The sequence below is a fragment of the Stylophora pistillata genome, chromosome 2 (assembly GCF_964205215.1).
Source record: "Stylophora pistillata chromosome 2, jaStyPist1.2, whole genome shotgun sequence".
Classification (NCBI taxonomy): Eukaryota; Metazoa; Cnidaria; class Anthozoa; order Scleractinia; family Pocilloporidae; genus Stylophora; species Stylophora pistillata.
Genome location: NC_142520.1, coordinates 15,339,177 through 15,360,234, shown reverse-complemented (window position 1 = coordinate 15,360,234; position 21,058 = coordinate 15,339,177). Strand labels below are relative to the sequence as shown.

The window sequence follows — 21,058 nt, the reverse complement described above, 5'->3', positions numbered from 1 at the left end:
GCAAGTCTTGCTTATTTAATGGTGCTGATCAACAAGTTTTGATATTCATTTTCCTATAATCCCATAATAAACGCCGCGTCTGTTCTCATCGGGTGTGGTGCCAGTGTCGTCTATAATTTGGCTCCCTTATTCAGCTTTTATTCGAAGAAGGCTTTTAATCGGAAAAGAGAAGCACTTACGAGGCGCTCCATACTAGAAAACTGGAACGAAATCCACAATAGCCTGCCACCTGGCTGGTGTGCATGTGCAGATTTAACCTATATTTTTTTTCCCGCCCCGCCAATTTTTTTAAGCAATTTGTTGTTTGATTACAATCTTGGGCTCTCTAGTGAACAGACACTTGCGTCGAAGGTCCTATGAACAGGTCCCGTTAGTTTTTGTACTACAAATAAGTGATATTCATGTTAAGAAAATAAAAGTAAATAAATAAAAATTAAAAAAAAAAAAAAAGTTGACAGATCTAAACACCATCAAAAGGAAGGGGCTAATACGAGGCTCAATTGCGACTCAAAGACGAAAAGGAACGAGGTAAAGTTGTTCGATGAAATTTCAAAGAGATGTTAAAAATACTGAGAGCTGAGACAGGCTTGGCTTCTCAAGATCGTTAGAAGAAAGGCGGGGAACAAAAAATAACCACGTGAAAAGTGTACCAAACCATGCATACAGTATGAGCCGAACAGTTCTTAACTATTGGGTAACGAACTGGGTGAGGTATGCTAAGCAGCATGACTTAGAAATTTTTCTGAGAATTCCAGGAGAAAATCGTGTGACTTTATGTATTTTTAGAGCTTACTAGTCACTCGTGATTTTTTTGACATTTTTTAAATTGCTTTTCCTCACGCGCGTGAAATTCTAAGAAATCACTCAGAGCTCAGTTGAGACCATAAAACAGAAATGGCCGGCCTGCGTTTGTGCGAATTTTTCTGCAGGATGATAAAAACACCCTAATCTTATGAACAAGCTAAGGAGATGGATATTTTAGTTGATGACTGTTTGAGCTTCGTTTAGAAGAAGTAGGGTTTACTTTTTGGAGCAACCAATCACACAACAGGATTCAGATAACGTGACCGTGATGTATCAAACAAGGAACCGTCACTTTTGTGACGTCTTGAAAACGGTGAAAAAGTGAGATTTTAGCCGTAACACTAAAGGTGACTTCCCAACTTAGCGGGTGTCCTCCGGGTAAAAACTCGTACGCGTGCTAGTTTCAAGAAAACCCTAACAAATTATACATCAAATGAAAGCTTAATAAATGCATTTTACGATAAAAATATAAATTAGGCTATTTTTTCATTTAGGAAGTGTCAGGAGCCGGTGAGGCGTGAAACGACCGAGGGTCCTTCTATTGAATTTATCGGGTATCGGATCTCGCAGCACGAGCAATATGGTTGTACAGTCTTATTCACAAAGCATCAATCAACATAAGTGTGTCGGGCTTTTCCGATACTCTGAAGTCTTGATATATCCGCATCTAAAATATGTGAAACGTGTTGCGTAAATGGACACCACGTAAAAAATATTTCAAATATCAAAGTTTCCTGGCAGAGTTTTGTTCGTCATTATCCCTGGAATGTTTAGACGAAATTTCAAGAAAATCGGTCAAATCTACATACCCTGTACGCTCAAAGTGCATGTATTCCTCTCAAAATCAGATGCGAGATGTTAGCTTCTAAAGGTTTTCAAAAAGCTAGCGCCACACCAAGAGATTATCTATCTCGCCTCCTGAAACCGCGAACCAATGGGAAGACGGGATCTCCTGACGTCAATGACGATGCATCAAGATTTTCCTGGGAAAAGTATCGCATGGCACTCAGGGTTTTTTATCATTCTCTTTTGAATGTTGAGTAATGGGCAAAATTGGCAAAGAAAAAACTCGCGGCATAAAAGGTATAGCTGGAGAAACTGCTGGAAAGCAAAACAGCGAATCGGCAGACAGCTTAACTAATACCTTTATCACTGAAATGAGTTCCATTCGGTAGGTTTATTCATGATTTCATGTGACTCGACGCGATTGCCTCTGTTTTGTATCAAGGCTGGTACTTGCTTATTGAAAGGAAATTTCGTTTTTCACCTAATGTACGACATCTGTGTTCGTGATGTGGATGTCAGCGTGTAGAGGAGTGCCAGGATTGGTTTTTGTTCCTAACAAAATGGTGCTATTTCTCTCTTCTTTGAATTACCTGCTTTTTTTTCTTTTTCTTTTCCCAGGGACTCCTCTCTTATTTTCATTTGTGTTTTTTATCCACGAGAAAAGACTTTACACCAGCAGAGAACTTTCACGTGCGAATTTTATCAAGTGTGCGATGTGAACAAAATGTGAATAACGTGAAATTGCCGCGAGTATTTCCGTAGGGGTTTCAAGCCCCATTTTTTACGAGATTATGACACCCTCCTAGTTTATTAACTTTTTTTTGAAAATACGTTTTTCTTACTAAGTCGGATGCTTTTTGAGATTTTAAAATTGTTCTTTTCGTAAACGTTAGGTGAAACATCGAACTTCAATCTAGTTTGATCCAATAAAAGAAAAAAAAACATTTTTTACGGCTTCTGAAGGTGGAAAGTAACCTTAAATAACAAAGGCCGTGAAATCCAACTGGCGATATATATATATATATATATATTTTTTTTAATCCTCCCACTCCCAAAATTCTCCTTACTGTCTTACCATACAATTCTTATTATGTTACTTTCGAGAATTTGGTACTGGATCAACTAATAATCTCGTGGATATTTTTCTTTAGTCTCATCACCAGTCTGCTACATATTGTGTAAACATCCAAAGGAGAAATTCTGTCTTGGTTACTCATGGACATGATGGAAGTGAAAGGTCGAAGGCGACAAATTGTGGAGACATTTCTCATATCGAAATATGTGATAGAATTTTCATGTAATAATTGACGTCAGGTTCAAGCAGAATTTTCCCTTGATCATTTCAAGTTATCGACCATTCAAGCACGGGGGCACAACTAGGGCTCTTTTAAAAAAAGGGGGAGGTGGTCGCAGAGGGAGGATCACAGAATTTCCGCGCGCCTTATGCGAATTAGTTTCCCTTGCAGCCCTTTCTGGCCTCGTCACGCAAGCGACGTGGGGGAGTCTTCGCTTGCGTGACGACGCCGGAAAGGGCTGCAAGGGATCAGACTATATGCGAATTCTCCTATTCTGTCGCTCTTCCTTATATGTCAGCGGGCTCGAATTGACGCAACATGAAAGACCAGCAATTAAATGGAATATCTAGTACTGGAAAATATCTATATCATGTAAATTCTTCGGATTCCCGCATTTCCTTGAACTTGAATAATTTGTTTGTTAATGACTTAAAGAAAAAAGTTATTTTACGCCGGAAGTCATCCTCCCTTCTCCCACCCACCCCCTCCCCCCCCATTCCAAACACTCCCTTTCCACCCACAGCCTGCGGGTTTTGGCACCCCTGAGAGACCAGTGGTATTTTCAGATATTTTTAAGACCGTTGCCCTTCGCACTACCTACATGTACGGGTGGGTGATGATATCCAAGGCTGCTTATGTATGATTCCAACATCATATCTGATAGTGTCACGCATTCGAAATCTAAAATCAAACCTATTGAATGCCTGACACCAAGAAAGTGACCTATCATAGAATATTGACAAATAAACAGTTTTGTCTAGGTTTCAGGCCTGTGGGGTTTTCCGCGGATGAGTTATTCGCCAGATTCTCTGACATCAATTTATAGTGCTCATCACGAGGACACTGTTGGTGGAACTTGGTGCCCATCATGGCGGCCATGAAGTAAAGCAAATGTCTGTTGTCTTGTTCGTCACTAAAAGAAACTAAAGTAATTATTAGTTATCCCCTGTGAACTTCGTAACATTCATCTTAACTCATTTTCTAATGTTTCTAATGCTTAGGGAACAACAGAAATTTCATGCGTTAAAGTTATATTTCACATACGTGTCTGCTTTCCGGGCCGCTACTTCCATGCGCATGCGCAGGGAAGAAAAACTACGAAATTAACGATGACTCTATTTTCAAAATGCAGATCCTAATTACGCTGAAACCTTTCCAAAATATATTTAGGAGTTCTTTCGTCTTTCGGAGGTAAAACTGTAAAAGCCTTTGTTATTTCGAATTTTGGATTCCTACGATATCGTGCGAAAACCAAGGTGGTCTAATGGATTTCTCATCAACATGGATGATCCTTACTTCCGCCATACATTAAGATTTTATCGGTGTGATTCTTGAAAATGTCAATTTCCAAGAAGAATATTTATATTTTCCATCTGACTTGTGGACGAAGATCGTATAATCAGCCCTGATCAGGGCTGTCAACTGTCGTTGCTAGGTAACGGCTCCATCGCAAAAACAAAACAAAAAACAAAAAAAAGCTGCATGCATCATGCCGGCGAGAGATTATTTTTATTTGCACTTTAAGCGAGGGTTCTGGGAACGAGAATCTTGTTTAAACTGTCAGGTTTCTCGAAAACGACAAGCAAGATCTGCACCTGCGACCGATATAACCGACGTGAGACCTCGACAAACTAAGAAAAAAAACGAAAATCTCGTAGGGTTTCTCAAAACTCCACGACCTAAGACCGATAGGACCCTATACGTGAGACTTCGAAAAACTAAGATCTCAAAAACTTGGCGCAGTGATGATTCGGACGATGGATCTCGAACTGGAAGGTCAGCTCTCCTCACGAGAACCACCTCGTTATCGAGGCCATGGGAACGAGTTTCAAGACAACAAAAGCTTCTAACTGTTCTCAGGCCATCGCGGCTTTTAAGATGGCGGTTGAGAAGCGGTTCATGATGTTGAACGATCCGTACATTGTTTTCATGCATCTTTTTCTGGATTATCCTTTATTGTAGAGGTTAGTATGCAATTTTTATGTATATAAGAAATAATAGATAATATAACCATAGGAAATGGGAATCAATCCCTTGAAATAAAGGTCGCTGGGAACGCCAACATTATAAAGCAACCGAAGACGCATATTGGGCCATTCCATTTAAAATCCGCACCCCCCCCTGTTGAAGGCTTTCCTGTAACACCCCTCTGGAAAAGAAATTTTTTAACCCCCTTCAGAATTGCCTGAAATTACCCCCTTCAGAATTTTATGTAGCTATCAAGCAAACCAATGGAACCCCCTTCAGAAACTACTCGTGAGAATTTCTCTCAAGGGTACTTCATGGCGACCCCTCTCAGAAATATGGTTCAACCCCCCTAAGAAAAACTATAGCATTGACCCCCCCTCCCTCTAAGAAATCCCAGGCCTTCAATTGGGGGGGGGGGGTGCGGATGTTAAATGGAATGGCCCACTGCAGAACGTAGAGAAATAAGTCAAAATTTCTGTCAATCATAAATCTTCGTTGGTATGTGGTTACTTATTAGTGGCAAGAGTACCATATAACCCCATATGTTGATTATGCATTCAGACTAGTAGACTTTGTTTTTAAAGTTCTGTTGTGAAAGACAAAGAAGTGGAAGGCATAATTAATGTATGGGGTTATATGGTACTCTCTCCCTTACTAGTTAATTTATTTATTTGCGAAGCCAGGCTGGCCCAGTTCAGCTCTAAAACAAGGCCTAAGACCACATCACCGGAAGCTACATTCTCAACTCTTTGCGAGAAGTTCGTAGGTCCTTTTACGTCCACTGTTAACCAGTGCAGGGAAGATGCAGGAGACCAGGCCTATGTTTTTTGAAGAGTAGATATTCTAACCTTCTGTAGATGTCATAGCAAAGACACCACAAACTTCTCAGTAAGATATCCTTACACCCTGAGTGTTGTCTGGTCTGGGGCTTGAACCTTTGGCCTCTTTACTGTCCTCGTGCACGGCGGATTAAAACCCTGAGCTAACCAAGTGCGGTTTTTAGCTGACCTGATGTGATTTTCATACATTCATTTATCTCTGTAACAAAGCTTTACAAAAGCACATGCTCTGATTGGTTGATACACTCGACCAATTTGCCCAGGTTCCATGCTGATGTCAGTTTTGTAAAATGAAAGATGTTGGAAAGTCTCAATATTATAAAAGAAATGGTTTACAATTCATGCAATATGCAACCATGGTCAAGTTTTGGATGCACTTAGATTCATTCGGCACTCAAGGTGCTAGAGTCACTCATGGCTTTCGGCATGTGCGACTCTTATGTTTCTTTCATGCTGAGCAACCTCCCATGTGTATCCTTAACTTGATGGTAGCACACTGCATGCTGACAATTTCTTAATTTCCTTTTGGCTTTTTTTTTTTTTTCTGTAGAAACCACAAACTCTAGAAGCACACATCTAAAGATTGGCAAAAACTTCCAGTTACACAATCTACATGGCTTCCTTCTCAGCAACACTTTTGATGACTGCTTTTGGTGCTTTCATAATAATGCTTCTTGCCATTCTTTTACTTGTGCTTTTTGTGTGGAAGGAGCATAGGAAGTATGGCCATATTCCTGGACCAAAAAGGAGGAGTTTTTTCCGTGGAAATTTTCCTGAATTGGATGAGAAGGGGAAACTTCTTTCTGAATTGTTTCTAGAGCATGCTCTCATGTATGGGCCTGTGTTTATCTGGTGGTACTTTTTCTGGCCAATTGTTGTAATATCAGGCCCAGAATTCATAAAATATGGTTTGATAACTTTAAATCTTCCAAAGGCACCATCATCCTACAATGCATTAGCATATTTACTTGGACAACACAGATTTCTTGGATCTGGACTAGTTACTCAGTTGAATCATCAGAAATGGAAGTTAAAGAGAAACCACATAAATCCAGCCTTTCATCGTAGTTACTTAAAGGATCTTGTCCCGCAGTTCAATACTATTGCGGATGCTCTTATTTCAAAGCTATCAAGAATTGCTGATGGGAAAACTGTCATTGACATGTCCAATGAATTCCAAAAAGTGACTTTGGATGTGATTGCAAAGGTATGAGAATAGAATGAGTTTGACAAGTCCTACAAGTGATTAACATATAACTTCTCCTGATAAGATTCACACATTATCCAGCAAACAGCTAATGAGAATATTCAAAGTTAAATTACAGATCTGTGGTCTAGCAATGCTGGGGCCAGGTGGCCAAGTAAGGTACCAGGTGACCCCTGGTACCTTACTTTTGCTCTTGGGTGACTCTTGAAAGATAAAAAGCATTATGCTGGGCACCCAGGATTTCACAGTTTTCAGAGCACTGGGCTCCCTTCAATTTTTCTTAGAGTGCAGCCTTGTGAAGTGGTAGAAGTTTTAACCTTGATCTAATGTTCACTTAATTCTTGTTACTTGTTGACAAGGAAATATAGAAGGGAAAATTAACAATCAGGGCCCAGATGTTGAAAGACCGATTAGCGCTAACCCAGGGTTAAATGTTAATCCAGGTTTCTATATTTCTCTGTTCAAAAGCCGTTTTATAATAATTTTCCCAATAATTCTTAGAGCATTCAATCACCAAATTGTAAACAAATGGAATTAAAGTGAATTTCATTTTAAAGCTTTCAGATCTGCAATTAAATTTCATGGTAATCCTGGGTTATCTTAATTCGCCTTTGAACAACCCGGCCCAGATCTTGGAAATCAAAGTGTTAAACTGCATTCTCGAGTCAAGTGACCCATACTTCTTCCTGCTAGTTTGAATGCCAGTTTATCGCAAGTTTACCTACCCCTTCCTCGCCTGGCATTTAACCCTTTAACTTCCAAGACCTTTTTGTGAATTTGCTCCTCTAGCTGCTGTGCATCTCCCCTTGTGAATTAGAAACAAGAATTTTAAGTCAGATCAATTAAGGTTCCTTCCCATCTTCAGAAGCTGAAAAAGAAATTTTTTATTTTATTGGACTACATTGAAGTTAGACATTTTACCTAACGTTTACAAAAAGAAAAATTTAAAAATCTCAAAAAGTGTTCAACTTATTTAGGAAAACGTATTTTCAAATGAAAGTTAATAATTCAGGAAGGTGTCATAATCTTGTAAATGGGCAAACCCCAAGGAGAATAATTATTCACAGCAATTCCATGTTATTTGCATATCTTGTTTACAGTGCCTACCTGACAAAATTCACACATGGAAGTTCTCTGCTAGAAGAAAGTCTTTTCTCATGGATAAAAAACATAAATCAAAATTAGAGAGGAGTCCTTGAGCAAAGGAAAGAAAAAATATAGGCCCAAAGAAGAGAGAAATGGCATCATTTTGTCAGGAAAAAAACAGTCCTGGCATTACTCTCCTCGCTGGCATCCAAATTGCGAACAAAGAGGGCGCCATCAGATCTACATTTGTCGTACATAGTGTTAAAAAAGAAGTTTCCTTTCAATAAGCAAGTACCAGCCTTGATAGAAAAACATAGGCAATGATTGCCTTGAATCATATGAAATCATGAATAAACCTTCTCCGCCGAGGGAACTCATTTCAGCGATAAGGGTATTCCTTAAGCCGTCTGTCCATTTGCTGTTTTTTCAGGTTTACCCTTTTTGCTGCAGGTTTTTCCTGTGCTAACTCTGCTCATTACTTAATGTCCAACAGAATGAGATAAAGGAAAAAATGTGACTGCTATGCAGTACTTTTCCTGGCAAAATCTTGATCCATCGTCATTGAGGCTAGGAGGTCTCTTCTTTCCATTGGTTTGCTGTTTTAGGAGGCCAGATAATCTCTTGGTGTGGTGCTAGTTGTTTACAAACCCTTAGGAGCTAAAATCTTGCATTAGGTTTTTAGAGGAATACATCCACTTGAAGTGAATTTATAGGATACAGTATGTAGATTTGATCAATTTTTATGAAATGTAGCCAAAATATTCCAGGGATAATAACGAATGAAAGATTGTCAGGGAATTTTGATATTTGAAATATTTTTCATGCTGTGTCTATTTATGCAACACTTTTTGCATATTTCACACTGCTCCAACTTTAGATGCAGATATCTAGACAACCAAGCAGAATATTGGAAAAGCCTGACACACTTTTGTTCATTGATGCCTAACTTGCGAATAAGACTGTACAGCCATTTTGCTCATTCTGCAGGATCCAATACCCGATAAATTCAGTAGAAGCTTGGTTGTTTCACACCTTACTGGCTCCTGACACTCCCTTAATGAAAAAAATGCCTGAATTATATTTTTATCATAAACTGCATTTATTAAGCTTCCTTTTGACATATAGTTTGTTAGGGTTTTTGGAAACTAGCGTGCGTACGAATTTTTTCTCAAATGACACCTGTGAAGGTGGAAAGTAACCTTATGATAACTTGTTTGAGTATTCTCTTTACTTGTTTGCCAGGGGAAGTAACATGTTTATTACATTCATTTTGAAATCACTGGTGGTCCCTGTAATCTGATTGGCTCTAATTGGTGCAATTTATTAACGAATCGCACCATTTTTGCTCTAAATTGCATCATTTTACACTTGACTGAGTTTTTGACACATGACATCAAAGTCTTTCTGTTTTGCATACAAAATAAGATGTAAAAGCGTTTCCGGTTCTGCTTTTTATTTAAAAACTGGCTCGGTACAGCATCAGTAAATTATTTGAATTGACCAAGTCCTGTATTTAGGAGATTTCATAATGAGTATAATAAAGTGGTAATTGAACCTTGTGTCGTGCAATTTTGGTCTGAAATGTCTTGTGATTTCAAATCAAACTCATGCTGTGCACTGGTTCGATTTTGAAATCCCACGTATGATTTCAGCCGAAATTGCACTCCACTCAGTTCAATTACCATAAATGGTTATAAATTACTTTAGAGTTAATCAGGCTTCCTTTGCAATGTTGATAAGAGTCTCAGAACTTATGTATATGAGAACGATCCTTCGCAGTAAAGCACTATTTGAGCAATAGTGAAAATCAGACCTGAAAAAAATTTCAGGCCTGTACGGGATTCGAACCACTGACCTCTGCGATACTAGTGCAGCGCTCTACCAATTGAGCTAACAATTGAGCTAACTGGGAGCAGGCCATCAAATTAATTCGATATAAACCCGTAGATGATAAATCAAACAACAGCAAACATATGAAACATATGTGTGAACTGCGGTTATGAGACGTATATGAGAACGATCCTTCGCAGTAAAGCACTATTTGAGCAATAGTGAAAATCAGACCTGAAAAAAATTTCAGGCCTGTACGCAGTTCACACATATGTTTCATATGTTTGTTGTTGTTTGATTTATCATCTACGGGTTTATATCGAATTAATTTGATGGCCTGCTCCCAGTTGGCTTGTTAGCTCAATTGGTAGAGCGCTGCACTAGTATCGCAGAGGTCAGTGGTTCGAATCCCGTACAGGCCTGAAATTTTTTTCAGGTCTGATTTTCACTATTGCTCAAATAGTGCTTTACTGCAAAGGATCGTTCTCATATACGTCTCATAACCGCAGTTCACACATATGTTTCATATGTTTGTTGTTAGTCTCAGAACTGTTTGGTAGAGCTGCTACAGTTGATTTCAGCACTGATAAGTGCTTGGATGCCCTCTTGAGAATAGTTTTCTAATTGATAACTCATATTTCATACAGGTTTCTAAGCATTATAATTAATTTTATGGTTTCCTCAAAATTTTTGACTGGGTTCTTTAAACTTAGTGATGTGTACAAGGAAGCCCTTTGTGTGACTTTTGACTTATTAAAAAACACAGACTTCCTCTGTATAAGAGGGGCATTCAACAAACTGCATGTAAGCAAAATTCAGCATTTTATTTGAAGTCAGGTAAAGCTTTGTTTTTTTCCTTGTGCCATGTCACCTGGCTTTCACTGGCTCATTTTATTGTCACCCTTAATAAAAACATTAAACTAACTGATTTGCCAAATGATAATATTTACATCTGCAGATTTAGTGTCATGGATTAAAGATACCATAATTATTTCTTCTAATGAGCCCATGGGTGCTTGTTTGAAATTTTGGTTTAAAGGAGGGGCAAAAATTGGAAGGAAAGTGCTAAATTGAGGAGGTCTGCTGCACTTATTTAAAAATTTATTAACATGTACTAATTCTGTTGTAGTTGAGGCATAAAAAGTTACAGATAAAGTGACATTAGAAACAGGTTTTCCTTGTGTCCCTACTATTTAACCCTTTAACTCCCAAGATCTGATTGTGAATTCTCCCCTCTAACTGATACACGTTTCCTTGTAAATTGGTTACAAGAATTTGGTGTTCAATCAAGGTAACAACTTCTTACTGATGAGTTTGTGGATTCTCATTACCTGTTTGCTGGATTGTGTATGGATATTATAGAGAGAAGTTACATGTTGATCACTTCAGGGAGTTGAAGGTGGGGCTTATCCAGAGGAGGGTGTTTAACAGAGCATAGGCTCTCATTCAAGGAAGTATGGTAGCTGTATTCAATCTAAATTGAACTATGTTTTGTAAATCCTTTTTACTTTGCTCCCCTAGGTTGCATTTAGCCTAGATTTGCATTGCCTGGAGGATCACAACTGCAAAGTCCATAAAAATCTTAGTAAGTGTCTGGAAGGTTTTGAAGAGAGTTTTAATCAGCCTCTCCTATCCTTGCCATTTTACAAACAATCATACCAGATGACCATTTCCCAATCAGTAGCTGTTTTACGTAATTATGCAAGGGAATACATACAGCAGCGACTGCAAGCCATGGAAGACTCTAAAATGAGGTCTAATGATATACTCCAGATGATTCTGGAGGCTTTTGATGTGAATTCAAAGAATAGTGATGCTTACATGGAAGAACTTGTGGATGAATTCCTTACATTTTTCCTAGCAGGTAATGATTTTGCGTCAAAATTGGTTAGCTCATGTTGTTAAGTGCCAGATTGCCATGAAGGAGGGTTCAAACACCTGACGAGACCAACACTTGTGGTCTTTATATAAATAAATAGCCGAGGATAATGTGCTGCATCTTCCCTATGCTGGTTAGGTGTGGAGGGGGGAGGGGAGGGGGGGACAAAAACCCCTACAGTTCTCCCAAAGAGTTAGAAACATACCTCTCAGTGTTCTGGTCTGGCCTTCTTATTGTTCGTACAGGCCCCCCAATTAAACTAGCTTTAAAGCTGAACTTGGCTAGCCAGTCCAATTATGGCAAATTATTAATAAATAAAATAATTTCTTGATTTAGGGAATGTAGCCTTGTTGTGTGTTGTGAGGAAAATTTCAGAGGGTTCTTGTTCTGGTAAAGAAACTGGATAGCAATTAAATGATCATGAAATCTTATACTGAAACTGACCTTAAGTCAGTTATCTAAAATTCTTGTTTCCAGCACTACTCACATTGAAATGATCAGCCTGCAGTCAGCCTACAGTCAACTTTTTCTCCTAGATTCAAGCTCTTGACTGAAAATTAGTAACTGTACAGTTGTTTGAACAACCCTAAGGGAGGTTACCAAGCGCCAAAACTCAATTGTGAATAATATAACTATCGATAACTCAATAATTTGGATATATCAACAAAGTTGAAATGGTAAATTGGCCACCGTAACGATTACAAAAGCTGACGTTTCGAGTGTTAGCCCTTCGTCAGAGCGAATAGAGGAATTGTGGGTTGTGTGTGCTTTTAAAGGCAGAGAATGGAGCTACGTTATTGGTGGGAACATGGCAACGAGAAAAACAAGAATAAATTAGTGGAATGAAAAGCGTTCGTTGATCCTCGAAACCAGTCGCTAGACATTTTAATTTACCTAATCATTCTAAGCAAAATATGGCAATCTGCGGTCTTTCCTTACACTTGGGTAGCACGGAAAGCCGTAAAAATCTTGAGCAAAAGCTCATCTTTCAAGCCGGCAGTCTAAATCCCACAGTCTAAATCCCGGCAGTCTAAATCCCACAGGGATTTAGACTGCCGTAACATAATAACGTAGCTCCATTCTCTGCCTTTAAAAGCACACACAACCCACAATTCCTCTATTCGCTCCGACGAAGGGCTAACACTCGAAACGTCAGCTTTTGTAATCGTTACGGTGGCCAATTTACCACTTCAACTTTGTTGATATATCCAGATTATTTCGTTACTCCCACCGAAGCTGCCCCAAACAGTTTCTTTTGAAACTATCAGCCTTTATCAATAACTCAGTTTTACGATATTGCCACAGCTGCCCCCATTATTTTCCCATGAGATTTCACCCCTTTAACAGATAATCCAGCTGCCCAATCCTTCTGCCTTCCTATAATTAAAAAATTCACAATGCATATGGTCTATTCATTAATTGCAACATATTTCATGTTTTTAATATAATTCATAATTTAAAAATTTTTATCTTTCTATAGCTTTATACAGGGCCACAAGTTTATTAGCCCGTGGCTTTTACCTTGCTATCTTGTCTAAATAAAGCATTTATTTTTATTATTATTATTATTATTTTAATTATTATATTTTCAGGTCAAGACACAACTGCAAACCAACTTAGCTTCACCTTGCTAGAAACTCTGTTGAATGAAGACATTGAAAATAGGTTCGTAGTGCAGCTGCTTTTATAACATAACTACAGTAAAGCACACGCTCTGATTGGTCGATTCAATGTTCACCATTTGCCCTTGCGGGTACCTGCTGATGAGAGCAAATGCAAAGACTAGTTTTCACGCATGCTTGTTTTTTCTGGTCACATAAGATTTGTTAAATAAAAGAAAACTCTTTTGCTACAATGTATCAATGTTATGTTGTAAAACAAGTGGTAAACTCCATAGAGTAGACTGTTGAGTTATGGATGCACTTGGGAGGTTTGCTAAGCACTCAAGAAGCTAGAGTGGCTCTCGGCCTCGTGTGGCTCTTACACTTCTTTCGTGCTTAACAACCTCCCGCATACATCCATAACTCAATAGTGTATGCTGTGGTGTTTACCATTTTTTAATTACAAGAGTGGCAACTTAGGGTTTTTTCAATTTGACATTCACTTTCCTCATGGCTCATTTATTGAATGATGTAATACCTTGAGCTTGTAAGGAGATGTTGGTCACCTTACAGGGCCTAGGTTTTTAATTTTTATTTTCCAAGAAATCATGATGTATACAGTACGTACTATGATGATTACTCTATGTTATTTTAACAATTAGGTTCTATGCTGCCATGCACCTGTTTATTAATAGATCATAGATTAGGTCAGAATAATTTATTGTAACCGAAAAAAAAAAAAATTGGCATGCCAGGCGCAGCGGAATGTGTCACTGAATGTTTTTACCACATTTGACATCCCACGTGATCAATTATTGAACAGAAGCATGGCAAAATGGAATCATTTTGTACAATATGTCATCAAAATAACATCATCTTACAGTCTGCCATGGCTGGCAGTCTGCCCTTTAATAGATCATATGTAAGAACCAATCAAAATATGGATCGTATAGATCTTTCTGCCTATCATGTAAATAGAAATACTTAAACTGCTTTAAATTCTTTTCAGGATATGTAAGGAGGTGGACAGTGTCCTAGGAGGAAAAGAAACTGTCGAATTTTATGACATTGCAAAGCTGGGGTATCTTGGGCAGGCACTTAAAGAAAGTCTACGAAAACATCCACTTGTAGGGGCTACTGCCCGAGTTACAACGAAAACTGAGAAATTTGGACAATATTTAATACCCAAAGGAACAAAATTACACTTTTCAATTTTTGTCTCCCATCACCTTCCCGAATTCTGGGACAGTCCAGAAAGCTTTCTTCCAGAGAGATTTGCAGACACTAACAAGCCTTCAAATTTTGTTTACTTTCCATTCTCTTGTGGTCCAAGAGTTTGTATTGGAAAGGTTTTCTCGGCTATCAATGCCACAATTGTCATGGCACGCATTTTTCAAAAGTTCAAATTTCAGTTGGTGCCTGGGCAGACTGTGCAGCGGGGTGAGAATCTCACGCTTCAACCTAAGGGTGGAGTCCTGTGCACTGTCAAGGAAAGAACATCAGCAATTAAAATTAATTCATAACTAATTATGATGGAAGATCAAAGTGAATCAAACAAATTTTAGGTGAAGGTTAATTGAAGGTTGCTTGAAAGTAATGGTAATTGAACTGAGTGCAGTGCATAAAGGCTGATAGTTTCTAAAGAAACTGTTTGGCGCTGCGTCCGTGGGGGTAACGAAATAATTTGGATATATCAACAAAGTTGAAATGGTAAATTGGCTACCATAACTACTACAAAAGCTGATGTTTCGAGCGTTAGCCCTTCACTCCAACGAAGGGCTAACGCTCGAAACGTCAGTTTTTGTAATCGTTACGGTGGCCAATTTACCATTTCAACTTTGATGAAAATTATTGAGTGGAGTGCAGTCTGGTCTGAAATAATAGTCACATCATTTCAAAAACAAACAAGCATACAGAGCAAGTTAGATTGAGATCATAATATGATCTCAGACCAAAATTGTACTCCAGTCAGTTCAATTACCATTATTTACAAGCGTCCTTCAATTAACCATAAAACAACGCTTTAAATTTGTTTGATTCACTTCTTCAAGGCTAAAATTAAATCCAGAAGGGGCTCGAGATCTTGTCAAATTGAGCAGAGTACAATAACCACTTTATTACATTTATTTTGAAAGTGCAAAATTCAGTCACTCCAATTCAGGGTGTTTTGGTTAATACAAATTTACTATTGATCTAGTATTGAGCTTGTTTGTAAACAGTTGCCAAGGTTGTCTTTCATTTTCCTGCAATTTGATTGGTTCCTTCAAACAAGCCTTGAAATATGATTGGTAGTTGTGTTTTAGTAATGCTGTCTCATTGGCTAGAAAAGAGATGCAACTTAGGGCATAAAATGGTGCAGTTCGCGAGTAAATTGGACCAATCAGAGCCAATCAGATTGCAAGAATTACCAGTAATTTCAGACGGGTGTAAAAAAAATTGTAATCATTCTGCTAGATAAGTATAAAAGGATAGACTTTGGCACAACTCTTTCAAATAAATATTTATAGAAGTTACTGTTTGTTAAATGATTCTGTTTACTTACTGACTGTGTGTACTTATTTAATCTTGGTTTGTCATTTGAAGTGTGAATGTCCATTAAGAACAAATTTAAGAGTTAAGATGGAATGAAAATACACTTAGAGCAAAAAATGTGGACACCTAAGAAGTGATGACCATGAAGGATGAGACCCTATTACTTTTTGGGAAATGCTCATGTAGATACATAAACATTGATTCACTTTTCTCACTATTTGTGAAAAACCTTGGAAAACATGGATAGCTTCCATCATTCATCGCATGCTGAAATAGTGGCTATTAATTGTCTAATGGTGAACCCAGAAATCCTTATGATCTTGTCTTTCATTCTCAACATTTTCTAAGCACTGGACTGTTGTGTGGGAGGTCGAGGGTTCGAGCCCTGGCCAGACCAATACTCAAGGTCTTAAAATAATTGAGAAGAATAGGCTGCTTTTCTATAACGTCAAGTAATGGTTAGATATTCTAGTCTTCTCGGATAGGGACGGATAAATGGAGGTCCCATCTCCTGCAGGAGGGGTAGGAGATGTTAATTTCCCACGCACAAGATGACTGTGTGATGGATGTCCTTCCCCAGGGTGGGTTGGGTTTAGGTGGATGAACCAAGTAGGGGACTATGTGTCCTATTGTTCTTCCACCTGTACAATGTACAGTCTTTAGAAACATAGAAACTTAAATCAGCTCAAACTTAGGATAGCAGTAACTGATGGAGTCTGAGATCATTTCTGGTTCTGAGCATTTAGCATTATTTCAATCATGCAGTTCAATGCTTATACAATAGAACAACAGGGGGAAGAAAGTCTGGAGAAAGCAGCTACAGACATATCATAATTTTAAGATATAAGACAGCAATTTTGGTTTTAAAAATAAAAAAAAGAAAATGTCAGCTTTCTAGTTTAAAGAAGAATTAGGTTGTCTTTTCGATTCCAAAGAATTTTTTGATATGGAAGAGTAAATATTGTGCAATCCTTTTAAATTTCACTTTGTATGACATTTTTTTCACACCACAAATATAATTTGACCAACCATTTCATGACCTTATTACATGACTCAGGCAGTCAGAGGGCCAATAACTAAAATCAACTAATTAAAATTCTCTATTGCCGGTCAATATTCTCTCAGTATTGGACCAGGCACTGTCCCGAATGATACCGCACTTGTGTCCCTTTGAACTTCAGTCGTATAATAAATCTCTTATTAACCAAGCTTGCTTGGGACCGTACTGGAAGAATATTGGCCCTCAGTCTTTTTTGTACGGACTGAGCGCAGTGAGGTCCGTACTGTCGATACCTCAGGTTGATACTTTCCCAGTATGGCCCTCGTGCTTGGTTAATAAGATAATATAGTTATTATCTATCAGGATTAACTCTGATGCTCTATTAAATTTTTTTTTAATACACAAGCTTCCTCTTTGTCAACAATTGAGCAAAACATAAGCTTGGTGTAACTTTAAAAGCCAAATAAGTTCATGATAACAGCCTACGTGATTGAATAAGTGTTGTTCTTGGCATTACGGTTCAGACTTCTTTAATTTCATGGACTGAAACAGAAGTTGAAGCTACTCATGAGCCTATATTGTTAAGAACAAAATGATCAGCTTTCATTCATCAATAATAAAAAGCATTGTTTTTCAGAGGAAGTACATTTCCTCTTATCACATTAATATATAATATTATTAACACACAACAATCTGGTGTTCATCATTTGATTAAAATCAGGAACATTATTACATGGGGTTTCCTTATTATGTACATGGTTCTCTATGTGTAATGCATTGTGAGATGGGGATTGAAGTAAAAGCACTTGAGCACTTAATTTTCACCTTATTTCGAAAAAGTTGTACCTCTGCCAAATTTCACTCTGAGACTTAAGGTTCCCAGTTGCAGGGGGCAAACCACCTCATGGATTTTTATTTTGTGAATTTTCTCAGATGATCTGCGAACCTCTCTAAAAATAATGCCATATCTGCTGTATGAAATAGGCACAAAATATGAGATATGAAAAATAAACTATAGCACATTTGACATAAAACATATGGCTAAAAATATGATAACTGATGAAAGTTTCTAGCATAAATATCACAGGTGTGCCTGTTTATGGAAATGCATGATGAAATGGGCAAATATTTATTTAGTGGTCTAACCTACCTGCATGACGGAAAAACTAATTCAATGCAATGCGTCAAAACAATCTTCAGCTCTATTTGATTTGATGCTGAAAGGGATACCTCGGCATCAGCTTTCGATGTTGTCGGCTGGAGTACATTAACATATCATCCAGATGGACAAACTTAGAAAGTGCTTTGTTTTAGGAGTACGCGAGAGAAGATACTTATCCACTCCACCAATCGTGTTGGGCTGAATGTTTTCCACACTCTGTTGCAATAAACCAAGCAATCTTGAGGCTTTCAAGTTTCAAGGTTGAAATATTTACGCCTAATGTTGTCTTCACTTATCTGCTAGCGATTCTTAATTGCCTTGGGTATAGAGTGTCGCTTGACTGATACAAAGCTCTCTCTTCCACGCAACAATAGGGCTTATCTTGAGAAACTTCCACCTTCTTCCTGTGCATTTTCGAAATTATTACCTCAAGCAAAGGAGATTATAATTACGCAAAATTAAGCTCGAACTACTGGAAATTTTATTTTGTACGACCGCTTGAGAATCGGGTCCTCACCGTTGAACGAAAGCGTGATCGATATTGTTTTTATTCACAAATAAGGGACACTGTTGGCTGAAAACCAAACATATATCACAATTTCGACTGACAGTGGTTGCAAATATTTAGAGGCAGTCCTTTATCGGCGAGGTGGTCATTTAACTAGGTGAATGTCGGCACTCTTTAAGTTTCAAAGGATTTCTCTAAAACTGTGTAGCTATCGAAAGCATGTAGCTCGCTCGACTTAGGGCAATCTATCATTTTGAAGAGAGGAGCGCATTTTCTACCGTTAAGCTGAAGAATGTAAATAGAATAAAGCAGACGTCAACAATTTAGAAGTGATCTTTGCATTTTTCGACTATTTAGCGAGTATTTGATGTCAAATTCAATTTACCTAATGCTCGTCCGCGACCACTTGCCAATATCTGTACTTTGACATCAAATTTTGAACACTTTTGACGACTTTTCCGTTGTTTCCTGCAAAAACGTTACATGTAGATGTGTCAGCGCATTCCGTGCCGATTCTTTTCCTAACATCGAAAGGCACTTCGTCGAGAAAACCCCAAAATATCCGGAGACCATGCCGCCCGTTCGCACATAAATTAATTCCTTTCACAATACAGACAAACAGCTCTGTGCACAACAAAGATGAAAATGTTCTTCAAAAAGATTATTTATTACAAAAAACGAGCCGAATCTCGCGGCCCTCTTTCACATGCCTGTGCAATTTCAAAAACGAGGTCTACATGCGAATAATTGAATCTCCCAAAGGCGCAACTTCAGCCGTTCAAACTTTGAAGAAAACTCGCTACACTTAAGCGATAAATATCTCCCAGTAGTTGCTTTTTCTTTCCTTTACGCCACATTCAACCTTAGAATGGAGATTTGAGAGTCTACATTCGTCGATTCATTTCATAAAATTACCTTAGATCACAAGATATTCGTAAACATACGACCCTTGCAAAGGCAACGTTCTACCGAACTCTACGGCGAAGTTGCGACGTATTTAGTGTAAAAAATCATATGCTATATCATGTGTGTATACTCATATCATACAGTTATGCTTTCATAAATGATTTCTTGTCCCCAAAAAAACAAGACATTTAAAATAATCATTATCACTTTAACTTGAGTATCATATACAAAAAAATCTTAAAAAAATTGGTTGAGAATGAAGGCTACATAGGTCAGAAATACCTACTTATCATAACCCCACATTTTACGAAAATGAATCCGTGGTAACTCACTTCGCTTTCAAATAAAACCATAAAAACAAACCCAATTACGAAAAAGGTATCTTTTTCAACCTTTTCTTTGCGAGTTAACATAGTTTTAAAACGCGATTTTATAGCAGTATTGCGTTGGGAGATGGAGTCGTTCCGAGGTTATGCTCAATCGAGCGAACTACTTGCAGCAAATTGTCTATATTTTAGGCGTGTTACGTACACTACTAGTTACCTCGACTAGAAAAACTCACTTGTGTCCGTAAAAAAGTTCAGCTTATAAAATAATGTCTCCACTCTGTTCAAACAAAGGCCTCTTTGCCAGTATCGCCTTGAAGTTTGTAGGTGTCTTTGTAGCCGATATCACTGAGAGCATAGCTACCTTCGTCTCGCTTCCGGAGGCGATAAACCAAAAATGCGATCAGAATAACGGCACATACAGCTCCCACGACGACTGCAGCAATAACCTCAGTAGTTAGAACTCTAAGAACACTTTCATTGTTCTCTTCGGTTAGCGTCTCAGCGTTCGGAGAATCTTCTTTAGGCTCGTCGTCATCTCTGATTGAGAAACCGCCAGCCATCGATTCGTCATTTTCATCCGTTGGCCCATCTATAAGTTCGTTGCCTCCTACGTCATGCGTCGGTTTTTCAGTGCTATCTGTTATTTCGTTAAGGTTTACTGTGGTCTGTTCGGTTTTGGTGTCTGGTTTTTTGGTGGACGGCGTAACAACAGAAACGTCCACTTGAGACTCTCCACTGCCACTCGCACTTTCATCTGACACAGTTCCAGACCCATAATCGTCATCCTCGTCGTCTCCTTCGCCGTCAAAACTTTCCGCAGATGTGGTGCTTTTCGATTCTTTTAACAAAGGAAAATCTGTGTCGCTATCGATGTCAATCGAGTCATCGTCGTTCGCCACCGTGCTGGCGATTGCGAAGGCAACACAAACAACAAAAACACTAAAAAGAAGCAATTTAGGCCTCATGTTTGTCCAATACGTCCTTAATCCCGTTCAATTTCGATACTCCTCGTCAATCAAGGATTCCTGAGTCACAAAAATCCGTCAAAACTTTAAAAAACAGGCGCTAAATTCACGATGCTCGATATCCCGGTTGAACTGCCTTTAGAAGCTTTCGCACCCGTCATTCTTGAGCATTCTTTAGGGTAACTGTCAATCAAATGACGTCATGTCCGGCATGTGCTATTTGTGGGAAAGCCAATCATTGGGAAAGATTTCAGATCAAAGGAATTTTCCGGACAAGTGGTCACATAATAGATGGACGCCTTGTTAACAACAATTGCTTCAAAGACCTACTATAAAGTACAAAATCCGCATCAGGAAATAA

At 38.4% G+C, this 21,058-nt stretch overlaps 2 protein-coding genes and 1 long non-coding RNA gene across 5 annotated transcripts; 1 reads left to right on the top strand and 2 right to left on the bottom strand.

The window, feature by feature from the left end:
• Nucleotides 1-4,679: 4,679 nt before the first annotated feature.
• LOC111343841 (cholesterol 24-hydroxylase) lies at nt 4,680-15,808 on the top strand. Of its 3 annotated transcripts, none has more exons than XM_022951030.2 (5): nt 4,680-4,849; nt 6,243-6,899; nt 11,337-11,400; nt 13,287-13,359; nt 14,305-15,808. In XM_022951030.2, the coding sequence occupies exons 2-5, from the start codon at nt 6,306-6,308 to the stop codon at nt 14,816-14,818; spliced, it is 1,245 nt and encodes a 414-aa protein (XP_022806765.2). In that variant the 5' UTR covers nt 4,680-4,849; nt 6,243-6,305; the 3' UTR covers nt 14,819-15,808. The 3 variants fall into 3 exon arrangements, with proteins under 3 accessions (XP_022806765.2, XP_022806764.2, XP_088604816.1); XM_022951029.2 differs by having other exon boundaries at nt 4,686-4,849; nt 11,337-11,679; XM_088748690.1 differs by having other exon boundaries at nt 4,723-4,849; nt 6,819-6,899; nt 11,337-11,679.
• LOC148737321 (uncharacterized) lies at nt 14,459-17,968 on the bottom strand. Its single transcript, XR_015996619.1, has 2 exons — nt 17,653-17,968; nt 14,459-14,777 (listed from the first exon to the last, which is right to left on the bottom strand). It is a non-coding gene; the product is annotated as an uncharacterized LOC148737321 (long non-coding RNA).
• Nucleotides 17,969-19,145: 1,177 nt separating this feature from the next.
• Nucleotides 19,146-20,860, bottom strand: LOC111343842 (uncharacterized). The gene has a single exon (XM_022951032.2). The coding sequence runs from the start codon at nt 20,695-20,697 to the stop codon at nt 20,014-20,016; it is 684 nt and encodes a 227-aa protein (XP_022806767.1). The 5' UTR covers nt 20,698-20,860; the 3' UTR covers nt 19,146-20,013.
• Between the last annotated feature and the right edge of the window lie 198 nt (nt 20,861-21,058).